General features: G+C 37.3%; 1 protein-coding gene across 6 annotated transcripts in view; it reads right to left on the bottom strand.

The window, feature by feature from the left end:
* Positions 1-14995, bottom strand: part of zgc:110366 (uncharacterized protein LOC550476 homolog) — a 113948-nt gene that overhangs the window by 69949 nt on the left and 29004 nt on the right. For 5 of the 6 annotated variants that reach the window (XM_043699667.1, XM_043699664.1, XM_043699668.1 and 2 more), the window contains exons 2-3: positions 7700-7948; positions 1705-1806 (exon numbers count right to left, since the gene is read on the bottom strand). In XM_043699667.1, the coding sequence (XP_043555602.1) occupies positions 1705-1806; positions 7700-7948 (351 nt within the window). Of the gene's footprint in view, positions 1-1704; positions 1807-7699; positions 7949-13543; positions 13613-14995 lie in introns of all 6 variants that reach the window. The other variant, XM_043699669.1, reaches the window with a different exon arrangement.

Here is a 14995-nt window from a genome sequence, read left to right on the forward strand (position 1 = left end):
GAGGCAATTAATATGATAGAACCACAGAAAAGGCCTTTTCTGACCCCAGCATCCAAATACAATTTAGCCAAGGTTTTCTGTCTCTTAAGGAACACCATGGGCAGAATCTTCCAAGACTGAACAAAGCAAGGGAATTTAGTTAGGTGGGATGGTGACTGATCAGAACCATGTCACTTACTGTCTTCTTCCAGAGTCCTAGACAGGAAGACCTATGCCTGACCTTCTCATCCTGTTGCCAATTGAGGACCTTAAGTGGTTCATCAATAACTACTTAAAAGCTTTGTCCCTACCCCGTTCCTCAGCTGCATTCATTTCAGCATCCTGCAGGACAAGGTACAACTGGTTAACTAATATGCAGGCTGTCTGTCATTAGACGCAGGTCCCTCGATCTGCATTAATCTGTATATGATCAAGGGACTGGATCTGGGGAGATGGCAGAGGCAGCCACATCCTCCTGTCTGCCAGGGCTACTGGCCTCTGGTTATTTGACATCTCTTTGCAGCCAGACTTTGCACCTCTCCTTTTCCCAATCTATCGCCAAACAGATAATAGTCTACCTTCCTGATTTTGCTGAAACCTCATCCTGGATTTAAACTTTAATAGAAAGCCCACCCACAACCAATTAGCCGCTTGACTACTGAAAGGTCCAGAAGGCTTACCCACCTTTCTTCATTGCTTTTGGATTCCCTCCCTTAAAATGCCCCTCTTTCAGACTGATCCGAAAATTAGAAGATCCTAGACATTTCCAGGACTAATTTCGTGCAATTTTAAACCTTATTACATTTATCTCCTGCTACACTAGATTAAGTCACCTTGGAAATCTCTCACCTCAGAAACAAAATGGAAATTAGATATCATTTAAATCTCTTACATAGTACTCTGCTATGTGGTACCACATCAAAACAAAGTGCTTATTATAGTCAGTTTACTTTTTATTTGGTCAGTTACTTTAAAATGTTTGGTCTACTATAAAATAAGTAACTGTGAGGCATTTAGAATTAACTCAAATGCTATTAAACTCTTGAATATTGAATCCCATACATTCATTTTAAACTCCAGAATTCAGATTCATTCTGTCATAAAATTTCTGCAAGTTTTAAATGACCTCCCAATATAGAAATGTGATAAAGGAGAAAACTGAAATACAGAGTATGTTCTAACTCACAGGATTTTATTTAGAAAAAGACTTTTATCTCCCCTTTTGGGTTTCCCTTTTATTCCAAAACATTCCTAACCAAATGACCATCCAGAAAATCCTCCTCTATGTCTCTGCAGCTGATGTTTTGCAACCACTCTACTTTTCTCCTCCTTCAGCAAGTTCAGAAGCATCTCACTCAAATATCAGCCTCTTCAGATGAATTACTGGAGATTAGAAACTTATTATGTTGAAGATATAACAATGGATAGATAAAGATAAACGGGTTTGCTCAGTTGTCCTATACTATAATGGTATAATTTCTTACAGCATTACCCCTATCTGCTTCCTCCAATCAGCCTCCGACCACCTCTAACAGTCATGAGATGCCCAAGAATAAAGGAGAGTGCAAAAAAGACATAATTTAGGAAGATACTATAAAAGATTATGCAAAGCAGTACTGTAGTTCAAATCTATTACTGCTATCTGAAGGATTAAAATATTTCCAAGGTACAAGAAAATGACAGCACAACAGTCTGTTCGTAATCTCGTTAATAGCCACTGCTCACCTTCATCATACAGTTCTTCCAATACCTGCCAAGTTTCAGCTCGGAGTTCTCGATTAGTTTTGCCCAAGGCATTTCCATCAGGCCAGTGCATGAGATACAGATCTGAAACAGGAACATACGTACCTTAAAGTTAATTCACAGGGCAAAAAACAAAGCTAATGTTTAGAGAAATCAATAACGCATGCAAGAGTTGTTGATGTGAATAGCAAATGCTCTGACAGAGCTCAGCAAACAAAGGATGCAGTCAGATGCTATATTCATAAAGATCAGAAGACACATATTCTGATGAGCAAGTAATTCAGATGAAATTCTGGGATTGATTCCAGTGTTACAAACCAGCATGGATCCTGATTTATTATAAGAGTGAATAATTATTCAAACAGAGATGTTAAGATTAAAAAAGTTGGTTAGTTGAGCAATTTGGCCCAATTTTCCTTCAAATAATCAGAAATTGCACTGCACTACCAGGTCACTGGAGCTTTATTTCTGGAACATTAATAGTTAGTGGAAATAAATAAATTTACAGGTTTGGATATTTCCTTCTTATAGACAAACAGATAGTAAGACTTCAGTGTACATTTGACCAACATAAAAGCAAAAACTTCAGCACCAAAACCATAATTCATTGAAAAGCTTTCATCTCTTGATATCAGATAGCAAAGTGGCTGACATTTTTAAAATAGTTTTTTCAAGATGAATATTTGTAATGGAATATATACGTTTCTGTAATCCCAGTCACAACCATCTTTTACATCTATATGCATGATTAATTTATCCATTTCATTTTGATTGCTCTGTGCATTTAGGCACAAAGCGCTAAGCCTTGTATGTTTTAATTTGCCTTGTCCCACTCCCACTATTTTTACTATGGCCTTGTTTGATTCTGGCCTTTGATTCCTCTGCCTATCGCTTCTCTTATTTTCTATTTCTGTATTTTGTTCTTATCCTTGATTCCCTTCTTCTGACTTCCTACACAGGTGGTCACAGAAATGCCTTAGAACTGAATCCCCTATAACTATTGCAATTCTACATTTTTTACTCCTCCCCTTTGTAGCAGAGCCAGGTGTATTGCCTCAAATTTGGCTGTTGCTGTTTTCCCTGGAGAGGTCATTTCCCTCAACAGGATCAAAGTGGTATATTTGTTTTTCAGAGGAATGACCACGGCTGGATTCCTGCACTGCCTGCCAAGTCCTCTGGCTCTGCCTGGTGGTCACCCATTCCCTTTCTACCTGGGAACTCAAAGCCTGTAGTATGATCACCTCTCTGTACATGTTATCCATGATTCTCTCAGCTCCGCGGATGCTCCACACTGTCCCCAGCTGCCACTCCAACTCTGAAAGCTAAGCTTCCATGAGTGTAGCTGGAGACATTTCCAGCATTCATTTTGGTCCCAGGCACTGGAAATGTTCTTGGCTTCCCCCATAGAGCAGGAGGAGCACACCATGGCTTTGAACTCTTTTGCCATGACTTACCCTTTTAAATTAAACATTTTGGAAGATGCTTAGCATCAAATTATATCAATTTCCCTTGTACCTTTCTTTCCTATTCTTTGTTACAACAGAATACAGTCCTTAGAAACTATAAATGACAAAAACATCTTATTAACTATATGTTACAAAAGTTGTAAATATCTACCTCATACTTGTATGTTTTGCTTGTGAAATAAAATATTTGCCACACTCAAACATTCAAGATGTGCAGAAACCGCTTCCCTGTAACCCTGATAAGTTAAAGTGAACTGAATTGGGAGTTGCCCAATATCTGTAAAGTACTGCCATAAAAAGGTACTATAATGTCTGAAAGTGACTATTTTTATTCAAAATATTTTACTGAACTAATACCTCAATTGTTTCTATCTGACACTGATGATTATTCTTATAAGTACTATAATCAATAGACAACTGCATTCTTTTTATACACATTTCTCATTTTATATCTGCACAAACACCTATGAACAAGAAGATTGCAAAGCTCTGGTATACAATGGAAAGAAAACAAAACTGATCAGAAATTGAATAAATAAATTCTATTTGAACAGAAAAACAGGCAATGCATAGGAAAATTAGCATCTGAAAAGGAGAGATAATTTAATGTTGACCCTTATACACAGAAATGTGCTTACAGGTAAGTTAAATAAATCGTATGCATTTTTGAGAGAGAGAGAATGTGAGTCAGCCAAAAAAGCATGAGGGTGAGACTGTAAAAGCACATGACTAAGAATACAGCCCCTGGGTTAAGAACAGATTTTTTTCATAGTATTGCCTGTGATCGTACATTACAACAGAGCATTTTAATTGTTGTGAAATATTTTGGTCCTTGAATTTGAATTATTGTGTGCAGATCGTGAAGGTTTAGTTTTGTGTGTATGTCAGGTGCATGTACTATTACCTTTATGACTCTAGCAGCAGGACTGTTTGACAACAAGAATCTCAGAGTATTCCTTGGCTTGTTTTTGGCATATAATCTATCCCTCAAGTTAGCCTCTTTTGGCCACCCTTTAGCATGGTCAAATGTATGTAAACTCCCAAATCTCTATCAAAAACACTCTGAAATATAAGAGTAACATGAAGGTATCACTTCCTATTGTAGAAAAGACCTGACCTATGTTCAGTATTTCCACAAAGCAAATGACTGAGATGTGAAAATCACAAAATGCCTCCTATTGTGTGGCAATGTAAGAACCATAGCTTTTCCAGTGGACTAAGCTTTAAGGTTTTAGTTTGGCTTGTTCTTTAAGGCCCGAGGATGGAAGATTTCAAAACTAGGGGGCACATTTTTAAAGTGAGGAAGAGATTTAATAAATATATGACGGGCAAATATTACAGACGGTGGTTCGTGTGTGAAATGAACTTCCTGAGGAAGTGGTGAATGTACCACAGTTACAACATTTAAAAGACACTTGGATAGATACATGAATAGGAAAGGTTTGGAGGGATATGGACCAGGAGCAGGCAAGCGGGACTAGTTTAGTTTGAGATTATCTTCAGCATGGACTGGTTGGACCAAAGGGTCTGTTTCCGTGCAGCTCACTCATGTCAGTTTCCCAAATTATGCGTTAACTTAAACTTTACAAAATAAAATGTCCACTTTTAAGCGGTCATTTTATTTTGCAAAACATGATGCACAAGCTTGCAATGACTCCATTGCTGAAATTCCTGTAATTCACAAATGAACATGTTTTCCTTAAAATTAGAACAATACATAATTATTTACAGCTACACTTGCACAGAAGGTAATCATTTTATCTCACCCACACAGCTGCTTGGTCACTTTCCCTGTTGACTTCTGAAACTGGTCCTACACACTTTCAGAATCATGCCAGAAAAGTACTTGAAATATTTAGAGACACAAATGAAAGATTACCTCACAGAAAATATTGGAATTCTTGGAACTTATTGCATGAAACTTTTTAAATAATTTCTTAACAGCCTCGTTGACAGGTACAAATTGCCAGCTTTCACCCTAGATGAAGGTCTTAAAATTCAAAACAATACTATATCCTACATATAGCAACTAAAGTTTGCAAAAGACGGAAATTCAACAATGCAAATGATGCATTTTGAAAACTTGCCCTTTAAAATAATTACAGGCAAATTCCATTGTACTGTTTGTTCAGCTGTTCATTGCCAATAGTACAAATGGGAGCTTCCTAATTAAAACTCTTTTCCTGACATCATATCCTGTCTTATAAACCAAACAAGAAGCAAGATGTCTCACTTGCAAATGCTACATTATTATACTTTAAGAACCCACAGTAACTTTTTAAAAGTGCATTTAAATTTATGTAATTACAATAAAAAAGGACTGACTAGAAAATTACTTCCTTCCTCTCAGCTACTAATCTAGAAACAGGTGCTCAAGAAAGGAGATGGACAAACATAAAAACATCAGAAATATACACAAAAATGAATCAGCATTTGATGGAAAAAGGTTATTGTGTGTGGGAATCTTCATTAAGAGTGTCTGATGAGCAATATTCTTTGAAATATTGATCTGAGCATTTCTTTCAAGTGTTGACTGATGCGTGCTTTTTAATTTCAGATTTTGGCAATTTGTCCATGCAACTGTATATAGATGGGTATCTTTTCAATTAAGATTGCAGGAAATGACAATGCAACAACAATGTTAATTTTGTAATAGCTAGATAAAAAAAGCATTTATATATCAGCTTTCATGACCTCACAACATCTTAAGATTCTTTACTGATAATGAAGCCTGGGAATTGTGGCACCCAATTCACACAAGTTCCCATGAACAGAAATGACCAGATAATAATTTTTAGGTGATGCTGATTGAGGGATAAATATCGGGCAGAGCACCAGGACAGTTTCTAAGCTCTTTGAATAGTATTTTGAGATCTTTTAAATGCTAAAAGATGTAAAAGAAGGGAATCTTGGTTTGACATTTTACCGAGGAATGGGAGCTAGTATTGATTTGAAGTAGCCTCTATGATGCGATAAGGGTGACACTCCTGACATTGTTCAGCAATGTTTCAATAAAGCACTGAGGGGGTCAACCTCAATCATACGCTGATCTCTGAAATGGACCTGGATCCATAATATTGTGAATCTGAAGTTAGCATTGAAACAACACAGACATGGAATAAGAAAAGCAAAATATTGAAGGGGTTCTGAAGAAGTCATATCAAACTTGAAATGTTAACTTTATTTCTGTCAAGAAGATGCTGCCAGAATTGCTAAGTTTCTCCAGCGCTTTGTATTTTTATTTCAGACAAAGATGAATATCAGGAAAGGAATTAAGAGTTTAAAGGATAAATCCTTTGGAATTTTCTGTGAAACATTATGGTCCTTAGGCTAATGGAAACATAATTAACATCATGCCAAATAAGATGTTATGAAATAGACATTGTAGGATGACAGTTGGAGTTGACATACTGGAATTTTACACTCAATGACACTAATTTATTTTTGTGAAGGGAGTGAGAACAGTGACTCTTGTGTGGGATGAAATGAATATGGTACATAATACAATGGGTTGTATGCAGCCTGTGGGTCCAACAGCTTATTCTCGGTCCATGTGTTTTTGATATTCTGTTACAAGTGGTGTTCCTTGTGGGAGGCCTAGAGGTTAAAGGAATTCTGCTGAGTTCTTCCAAAGATATAACATGCCAGGAGGGGACAGTGTGAAACGGTTTATGAACACTAGCAAAAAAACTGAATTATTGATTTTAAATAATATACTTCTGACAGTTGTTCGAAGTATTATATATATTTTAGCTCATTTATTAGGAATTATATTTTGTAAAGTAGATTCTGTACACAATGATAGCGGAGGCTGAGAAATTCAATGGGATGATAAGATTGGCAATGATACACGGTGGAAAAATATGAAAGAACAGTTCCTTTGTTAACTGAATATTCCACATTTCAACAACTCTAGTGCAATCTGGTTAAGAGTGATCAATCTTTTCGATATTTGTTTATGACTCATCAGCTCTATTAAACAATGGGAATAAAATGTATAATAAACTAGGTTTGGATCAATTGGACTATAAATATCACTGCATCAAGAAAATTAAGAATTAAAATCAAGCTGAAGGAGCTATATATCGTAATTCAGCATGCTGGTAATAAATATTCAGTTAACAAAGAAACTACTCTTTCAAATTTTTCCCACTGTGTCTCGCTTGACATTGTTTGTGTAAAGTTGCTAATATTACAATACTGCCACCATGATTTCCTGGCTAGTTATTTTGTTAATGTGTGGTTTGAGAACAAAGCAGTTGAAAGTTCTTGCATATCTGACAGGCTCGTTTTAATATCATTGCAGCTAACCTGCATGGGGCAGGGGAGGTGGAAGTGGCTTGCTGACCAGACCACTAAAGTTCCCCTAACTAAAAAATCTCTTTAAAACAGTACCCCAATGAACGATAAGAATGTATCATTTTCATACTTAAAATGTATAAACTGCTCCTTAACCTAGACCTGAATTCAATAATCGTATTTCTTAAAATTGTTTGTGTATTTGCTCATACCAACGTAATCCACACCAAGTCTTTTGCAGGACTCCAGACATGCTGCTTTAGTGGTTTCATAGCCATAGTCCCCAGGCCAAAGTTTTGTAGTTAACCACAAATCCTCTCGATTTATTCTGCTCTCTTCAATTGCTTTCTTTAGATGCGATTCACAGCCATATCGTTTTGCAGTGTCAATGTGACGAATGCCACATTCTTTTAGGGCATACACAACTGAAGAATGGGAATAGCCACCATAATGTGATGTGCCTGAAAGGGAAAACAATATTGTGTGACAAATATGACATGTGAAAACTTTCAACTGTCAATGAAACAGAACATATGAATTCTGACAGTAAAATCTCAAAATGCCTGATATATTTAAGTAATGGTTGATCTTATATAAAAGACAAACAAAAAATAACTTCGGTGGTTTGCAATAACTAAGATAACAAGTTCAAAGTTTAACCAAGTTTAGTTTCAGAAGATTTAAATAGAGTTTCAACAGATACAAATCTTTGGCATGTTTCTATGTTTGCTACTTCAACAGAAAAACTATTTAAAAGATTAACTCTTCTTAATTCTCAGCTAAGCGAAATGAAACAGATTATCTGGTCATTATGGTATTCCTGCTATTGGGGACTGTGCGGTGTACAATTTGATTGCTCAGTTTTTTTTAGATTGTGACATAGACAAAATCTCAATCGTTATTCACTGGTTTTAAAGCGCTTAGGGACGTCCTGAGCTAATGAAGTAAATGCAAATTTGTTCTTTCCGTCATTTAGAAACAAGTGTCCTGAACTATGAACACTTCTTTCAAGACTTTGCAATTTCATTCTGTTGAAATTAATATCCTTCCAAATAAGGCTTACAAATTTAGCAACATATTCACCTTTCAAAATTAGTTTGACAATGTTTGCACGTTACTGATGGAAAGCACACAAATTATGTGGTAATTTATCTGACACAACTAGTGTTAGGTGCATTAGTCAGAGGGGCGTGGGTTGCTCTTCGGAGGCTCGGTGTGTTGTTGGGCCGTAGGGTCTGTTTCCACACTGTAGGGAATCTAATCTAATCTAATCTAAAAACAACCATTTGCTAACCATCTTCCAAATTACTGAGTGTGGCACTGGGGACTTTAACTGTCAATAAAACAGATCATATGCATTCCGACAGTAAAATCTCAAAGTGCTGGATATACTTGAGTAATGATGTAAAAGTCAAACACTGATTTTTGGGCAGAAAGTCACTCATTTTTCATATACCTCATGTGTAACTCCACACCTAATTTTTTTGTTAAAACATCTGAAGTCTTTGTGCATAACATCCTCTCGCTGCTGAAGCCAAAGCTACACTATTGCACAACTGTTTGAATCAATTATAAAATAGCACAACACTGAAGGTGGCTGTTTAGCTCCTCATGTTTGTGCACACCAACATATTATGTCACATGCTGTATTCCTGCTAATTCACCTCTGATGTGACAATGTGGTATCTAATTGGAATGGCAGAGATCAAATTTAAAGTAATTCTGATTGCAAAGCAGACAAAAAACTTATGCAGCAGCTAATAAAATTCAAGGATTTGGAGAAACACGTTAAGAGTTAGCAGAAAGCATTCTTCACATTTTTTGCAGATTCTTAAGTATAAATGGGCAAAAAAGTAAAACACACTAACATGCGTCCACAGTTTGAAGACGCAGTTACAAAATATGTTCAGTATCATCAGCATACTTCAAGAGTGTTATGTTGTTGTACTCTTATCCACAATGGATGAACAATTATAGAGATAGTAGTACACATCCCTGAGGAGATCCAGTCTTTATTAGCATAAATTCCATGTTAATCCTAGAAACTAATACCTGTTGGATTGAATGATTGGAAGCAGGAAGCATTCACTAATGGAGGCTTGATACAGTTTCCAATGTTGTCAATCCTGTGACAATGGATACAAAAGCCTGGGTTGGAATTAGAATGGAGCTTGTTGTCGCATCATTCAAGAAATATGGAATATCAAGTACATGTGATGGTGTACAGGATGATTCTTTGTGGAATAATATGACTGATGACAAGGCGATTGCTGATGAAGGGTGATATCATGATCCAAATGATGATGCCATTCAAGAAGCTGATAGGGACATATACTGAACATGACAAAGAGGCTGATTTTTAATGGGATTTATTACATATTCAGTGCATGCTCTGCTGCCAAATAGAATAAATCTCCTCTCAGAGGGCCCTTGTCATATAGTCATAGAGATGTACAGCATGGAAACAGACCCTTCAGTTGTCAGCAGTGAGGACAAACTCATTGAATACTTTTAGAAATAAGTACATAAATTCTTGACTAGCGAGAATGAAATATTATTAGCAAAACGCAAAAAGGTAGAGTTGAGGCCACAACTAGATCAGTCAGGATCTTATTAAATAGCAGAGCAGGCTCATGGGGCTGATTGGCCTATTCCTGCTTTTAATTTATATGTTGTATATTCATAATATTTTCGTACTGTGAAAAATGTAAGTTAAAATGTACAAATTTATATATATGGCTTTTGTCCTTGATTGATTTGAAGAACTTAGTTTGCAGAAATTAATGCCTTTCTTCCTGGAGACTATTATAAATAAGAGTAAATAAAAATTTAACAGAGTAAAAATGTATTTGCCTCCTTTTGCACACTGTTTAGAGGTAGAACTGTGTCTGAGCTGGGAACTTCACAATAGAGATCCAAAGATTTCAACTTCTTCAACCTGTAACTCATGTAAAAGTTGACTGCTTACTTTTTGATAAACACCTAGACTTAGAAATTTGACTTTTACTGGAGTATATATGGTGGGTAAAATCAAACCTATAAAATGAACATAATTTGGAGGAATGATTGAGAATATTATCTTAGGGCTCAGGTGACCAAATACATTATTTCAATTTTGCTTAATAGCTTATGTTCTAACTGAAGAACCTCAACAAATTTACAGTTGTTGTTTATTCTCTATTTGGCATCTTTGTGAAAATGATTGCTGATTCATATAAGTTTATGACAGTGTGTAAAGATTTTAAAAACCCTGCTTGGAAACTCTTTAAAATCAGTATTTGCAAAATATGTTAAAGTCAGTTGTAACAGTATCACATCATAAAATGGATATTGTACAACATCAGAATGTTTTTAAAAGCTGCGCATGTTGTATTCACAAAATTAAAATCAACAGGATTCTCACCTACAGCAAAATTGTTTAATTTCAGTTTACTGAATAAATGCATTGCCATCTGAGACGATGGTTTAACACAACGCGCTGCTTTTCAGTGCTGAAATGCCAGCATAGGTATAGAGTATTCCATGAAGAACAGAAATGGCCTCAAAAATACCAGCAAAGAAGTGTTTGTATACCATGGCAACCTGTAATTACTTCAAAAACATCAGCATAAGAAGGCTGTTCACACCATGGCGACTAGTGAGTTGCTCAGTGAACTTTAAGAAATGCAGCTAATCAAGTCCAGTAAGTGGCAGAGTATTTTGATGGTAGTGAACATAATTCAGTTGTATTTAGTATAGTTATGAAAAAAAGAAGAAAAAAACGGGATTGAGAGTCATACAGCACGGAAACAGACCCTTCAGTCCAACTCATCTGCGTATGACCAGACATCCCAATCTGACCTAGTCCTATATGCTAGCATTTGGCCTATAAACCCTTCCTATTCATATACCCTCCCAGATGCCTTTTGAATTGTACCCGCCTCTACCACTTCCTCTGGCAGCTCCCATATACCACCCTCTGAATGAAAAAGTTACTCCTCAGATTCTTTTAAAATCTTTCCCCTTAAACCTTTGCCTTCTAGTTTTGGACTCCCCCACCCTGGGAAAAAGACCTTGGCTGTACATCCTATTGATGCCTCTCATGATTTGATAAATGTCTCAGCCTCCAGGGAATAAAGTCTAGCTTATTCAGCCTCTCCCTATAACTCAAACCCTCCAGTCTTGGCAATATCCTTGCAAATCTTTTCTGCACCCTCTCAAGTTTAAAATCATCCTTCCTATAGAAGGCCAACCAGAATTGAACCTAGTATTCTAAAAGTTGCCCCACCAATGTCCAAATGCAACACAACCTCGCAACTCCTAAACACAATGTACTGACCAATAAAGGCAAGCATGTCAAATGTCTTTTTCACCACCCTATCTACCTGTGACTCCACTTTCAAGGAACTACGCACCTGCACCCCAAGGTCTTTGTTCGGAAACACTCCCCAGAGCCCTCCCATTAAGTGAATAAGTCCTGCCCTGGTTTGCCCAAAATGCAGCACCTCACATTAATCTAAATTAAACTCCATCTGCCATTCCTCGGCCCATTGGCCCATCTGATCAAGGTCCCATTCTACTCCGAGATAATCTTCTTCACTGTCCACTATACCACCTGCAAAGCAGACGTCCTATAATCACATCCAAATTATTTATATAAATGACAAAACGGAGTGGACCCATTTAAAGTTAACCACTGGGAAAAGGCCTATATAGCAAAGGTGGACTGGAAATGGTTACTTGAAAGTAAATCAAGTCAGGGCAGTGGGAGGCATTCACAGAGAGCAGAAAGGTTTTTAATAAATATGTTCCCACAAACAAAAAAAGAGTCGTACAAAATATGAGTCCCTTGGGCGCATACTGGTAGGATAAGCAAAAAAAAGGGAAGCTTACTGTAAGCTCAATACGTAGTACAAAAGGCATTGAGCATAGAAAATGCAGGAGTGAAGTTAAAAAATAAATTAAATAAACAAAGAAAGGGTAATAAAAACACCTACATGAAAAATCGAGGAAAGAACAAGATAATAATTAAAAGGAGGTTTTCCAAACCAAAAAGGCAAGCTGTGGAAGATTTAGACTTGTAGTTAAGGATAAGGAATGTGATATGTCGGATGATATAAACATAATGTGAAGGAAACATAAAGGGATTTGGCTTCTTTGAAAGTACATAAATCTCTAGACCTGGGTGAAATGCATTCAAGTTGCTAGGAGGATCAAAGGACGGAATAATAGAGGCTCTGACCATGATTTTCCAAAACTATCCGGCTGCAGGTGTGGTGGCAGAGAACTATGCAACTAATAGCCAGCCTAATCTTGGTAGTGGGAAAGTTTGTGGAAGAAAATCTAAGAGACAATATTAGATATCATTTAGAAAGGCTCAGATTAATCAAGGATTATCAGGATAGGTTTGTAAGGGAAGGTGAACTGAATTGAATTAAATTGAATTAACTTCATTGTCACGTGTACTCAAATGAGTACAACGAAAAGTTTACAAGTCGCCACATTACAGCGCCACCTTAGGAACAAAAGTATCTAGATACAGATTCTTAAAAACAAATTCTTATATAAAAAAAACTTAGAAAAATAAAGAAACAAAATGTTCAGAATAGTAAGTCTTTTCAACTCTGTCCACGCCAGCATCTAGCCTCCAGTAACCAAAGGGAGACCTCCACTGCCTTGCCGCCACCTGCGCTGGGCACATCAACGTAGGAGTCGCCACACTTTAGCTGCCTTCTCTTTGCCACTGAGCATATCTTGCTGCCGCTGCTGAACCCACACTTGCCCCACAACCAGGAGTACCCAGCCACTCTGCTGCCACTGCTTCACTGATAAACCAGGAGTCCCTGCTCCAGGCCTATTGCAACCAGGAGTCCCTAGATTTGCTACCAGGCCTGGCTGCCACTGCACCAAGAGACCCGCTTTGGCTACAAATGTTGCCATGCCAGCGCCGTCATCTTGAAGAGTCCGCTTGCTAGCACCGCCATCCCAATTGCTGGAGGAGCTTTGCTGCCACTGGTCCTGAATGCCAGAAGGACGCCCTTGCTGCTGCTGCTGCCACCGCTACCGCCACCAATCACCATGACAAGCTGCTTCTGCCATTTTTCATGTGGCTTACTCCTGCTGCTGCGCCGATGTTGCTGACCAATCTGCCACAGAAAAGCGAAACAAAAATGAAAGGAAAAAAAAACAGAAGCAAAAGAAAAAAAAGAAAGCAGATGGGAGCTGATGTGCCCCAGGCAAGAGCCAACATGCAGCCCTACTACTCTGTCGCCATCTTGGAAAAAGAAAAAGTCACATATGACTAACTTGATTGAAGTTTTTGAGAAGCTAACAAAAACATTCAATAACAGTAGTGTGTTTGATGTGGTCTACTTGAATTTTAGCAAGGCTTTTAACAAAATTACATTGGTCAATATAGTAAAAACCCATGGGAACCAATGGAAGGTCTCAAGTTAGATCCAAAATTAGCTCAATTTCAGAAACTAAAGAACAATTGTCACCATTTTTTGCATCACTGGAAGGCTACTTCTTGTGAGGTTCCATGGAATTCAATACTAGGTCCCTTTCTTTTCACATGTAGCAATGATTTAATCTTAGAGGACATGATGAAGAAATTTGTAGGTGATACAAAGTTGATCACATGATGGATAGTGAGGCAGAAAGTAGGGGACTGTAAAAAGATATTAAACGGACTGATCAGACAGACACAAAAGTGGTTATTGGAATTCATGATGAAATACTGCATTTGGTGAGGGCAAACAAAACAACAGCAAATAATCTGGTAGTATACTGCGAAGTGTAGATGAGAGAAGATACCCTGGAATGCAAATCCACAGATCCCTGAAGGCATCAGGACAGGTAGATAAAATACTCAAGATGGCTTAAAGAGCTGAAGCATAGAGTACAAGAGCAGGGAGGTTGTGCTGTACTCATCAGGCCGTAACTACAGTACTGCGTACAGGTCAGTACATTATAGGGAAAATGTGATTGTACTTGAGAGTGTCCAGAAAAAATAGATGAGGAAACATTTGATAACCTTGGTTGTTTTCTTTGGTACAGCAGAGGCTAGAGGAGTTTTAATTAACGCATGTAATTGTAAGGGACCTTGATGAAAGGACAAGAAGGATCCAGTTTCCTTTGTCCAGTGGTCAATAACCAGGAGGACAAATTTAAAGTAAACATTAGTAGGACGAGAGGCAAATTGCGAAGAATATTTTTCATCTGGAAGTAGTCTGGAATTCACTTTTGAATAGATGGGAGAGTCAGAAATGTTTATTGCATTTAAAATACAGGAGATGCACTTTAAGTGCCGTCTGGTTACAGGGTAACTGTATGAAGCTGAAATTTGAGATTAGGGTGGAGAATTCGTTTTCAGCCAGTACCGGCACGGTGAGCCAAATGGCTACCTTTTCTGCTAAAATCTTTTACAATTCTATCGAAATGAGTTTTAATTGATTGGTTTGAACACAATATCTTAAATTTGTTTTCTTATCAGTCTTAAGTAACAATATTTAGATTGAGTTGCAAAG

This window comes from Chiloscyllium plagiosum, chromosome 11, assembly GCF_004010195.1.
Source record: "Chiloscyllium plagiosum isolate BGI_BamShark_2017 chromosome 11, ASM401019v2, whole genome shotgun sequence".
Classification (NCBI taxonomy): Eukaryota; Metazoa; Chordata; class Chondrichthyes; order Orectolobiformes; family Hemiscylliidae; genus Chiloscyllium; species Chiloscyllium plagiosum.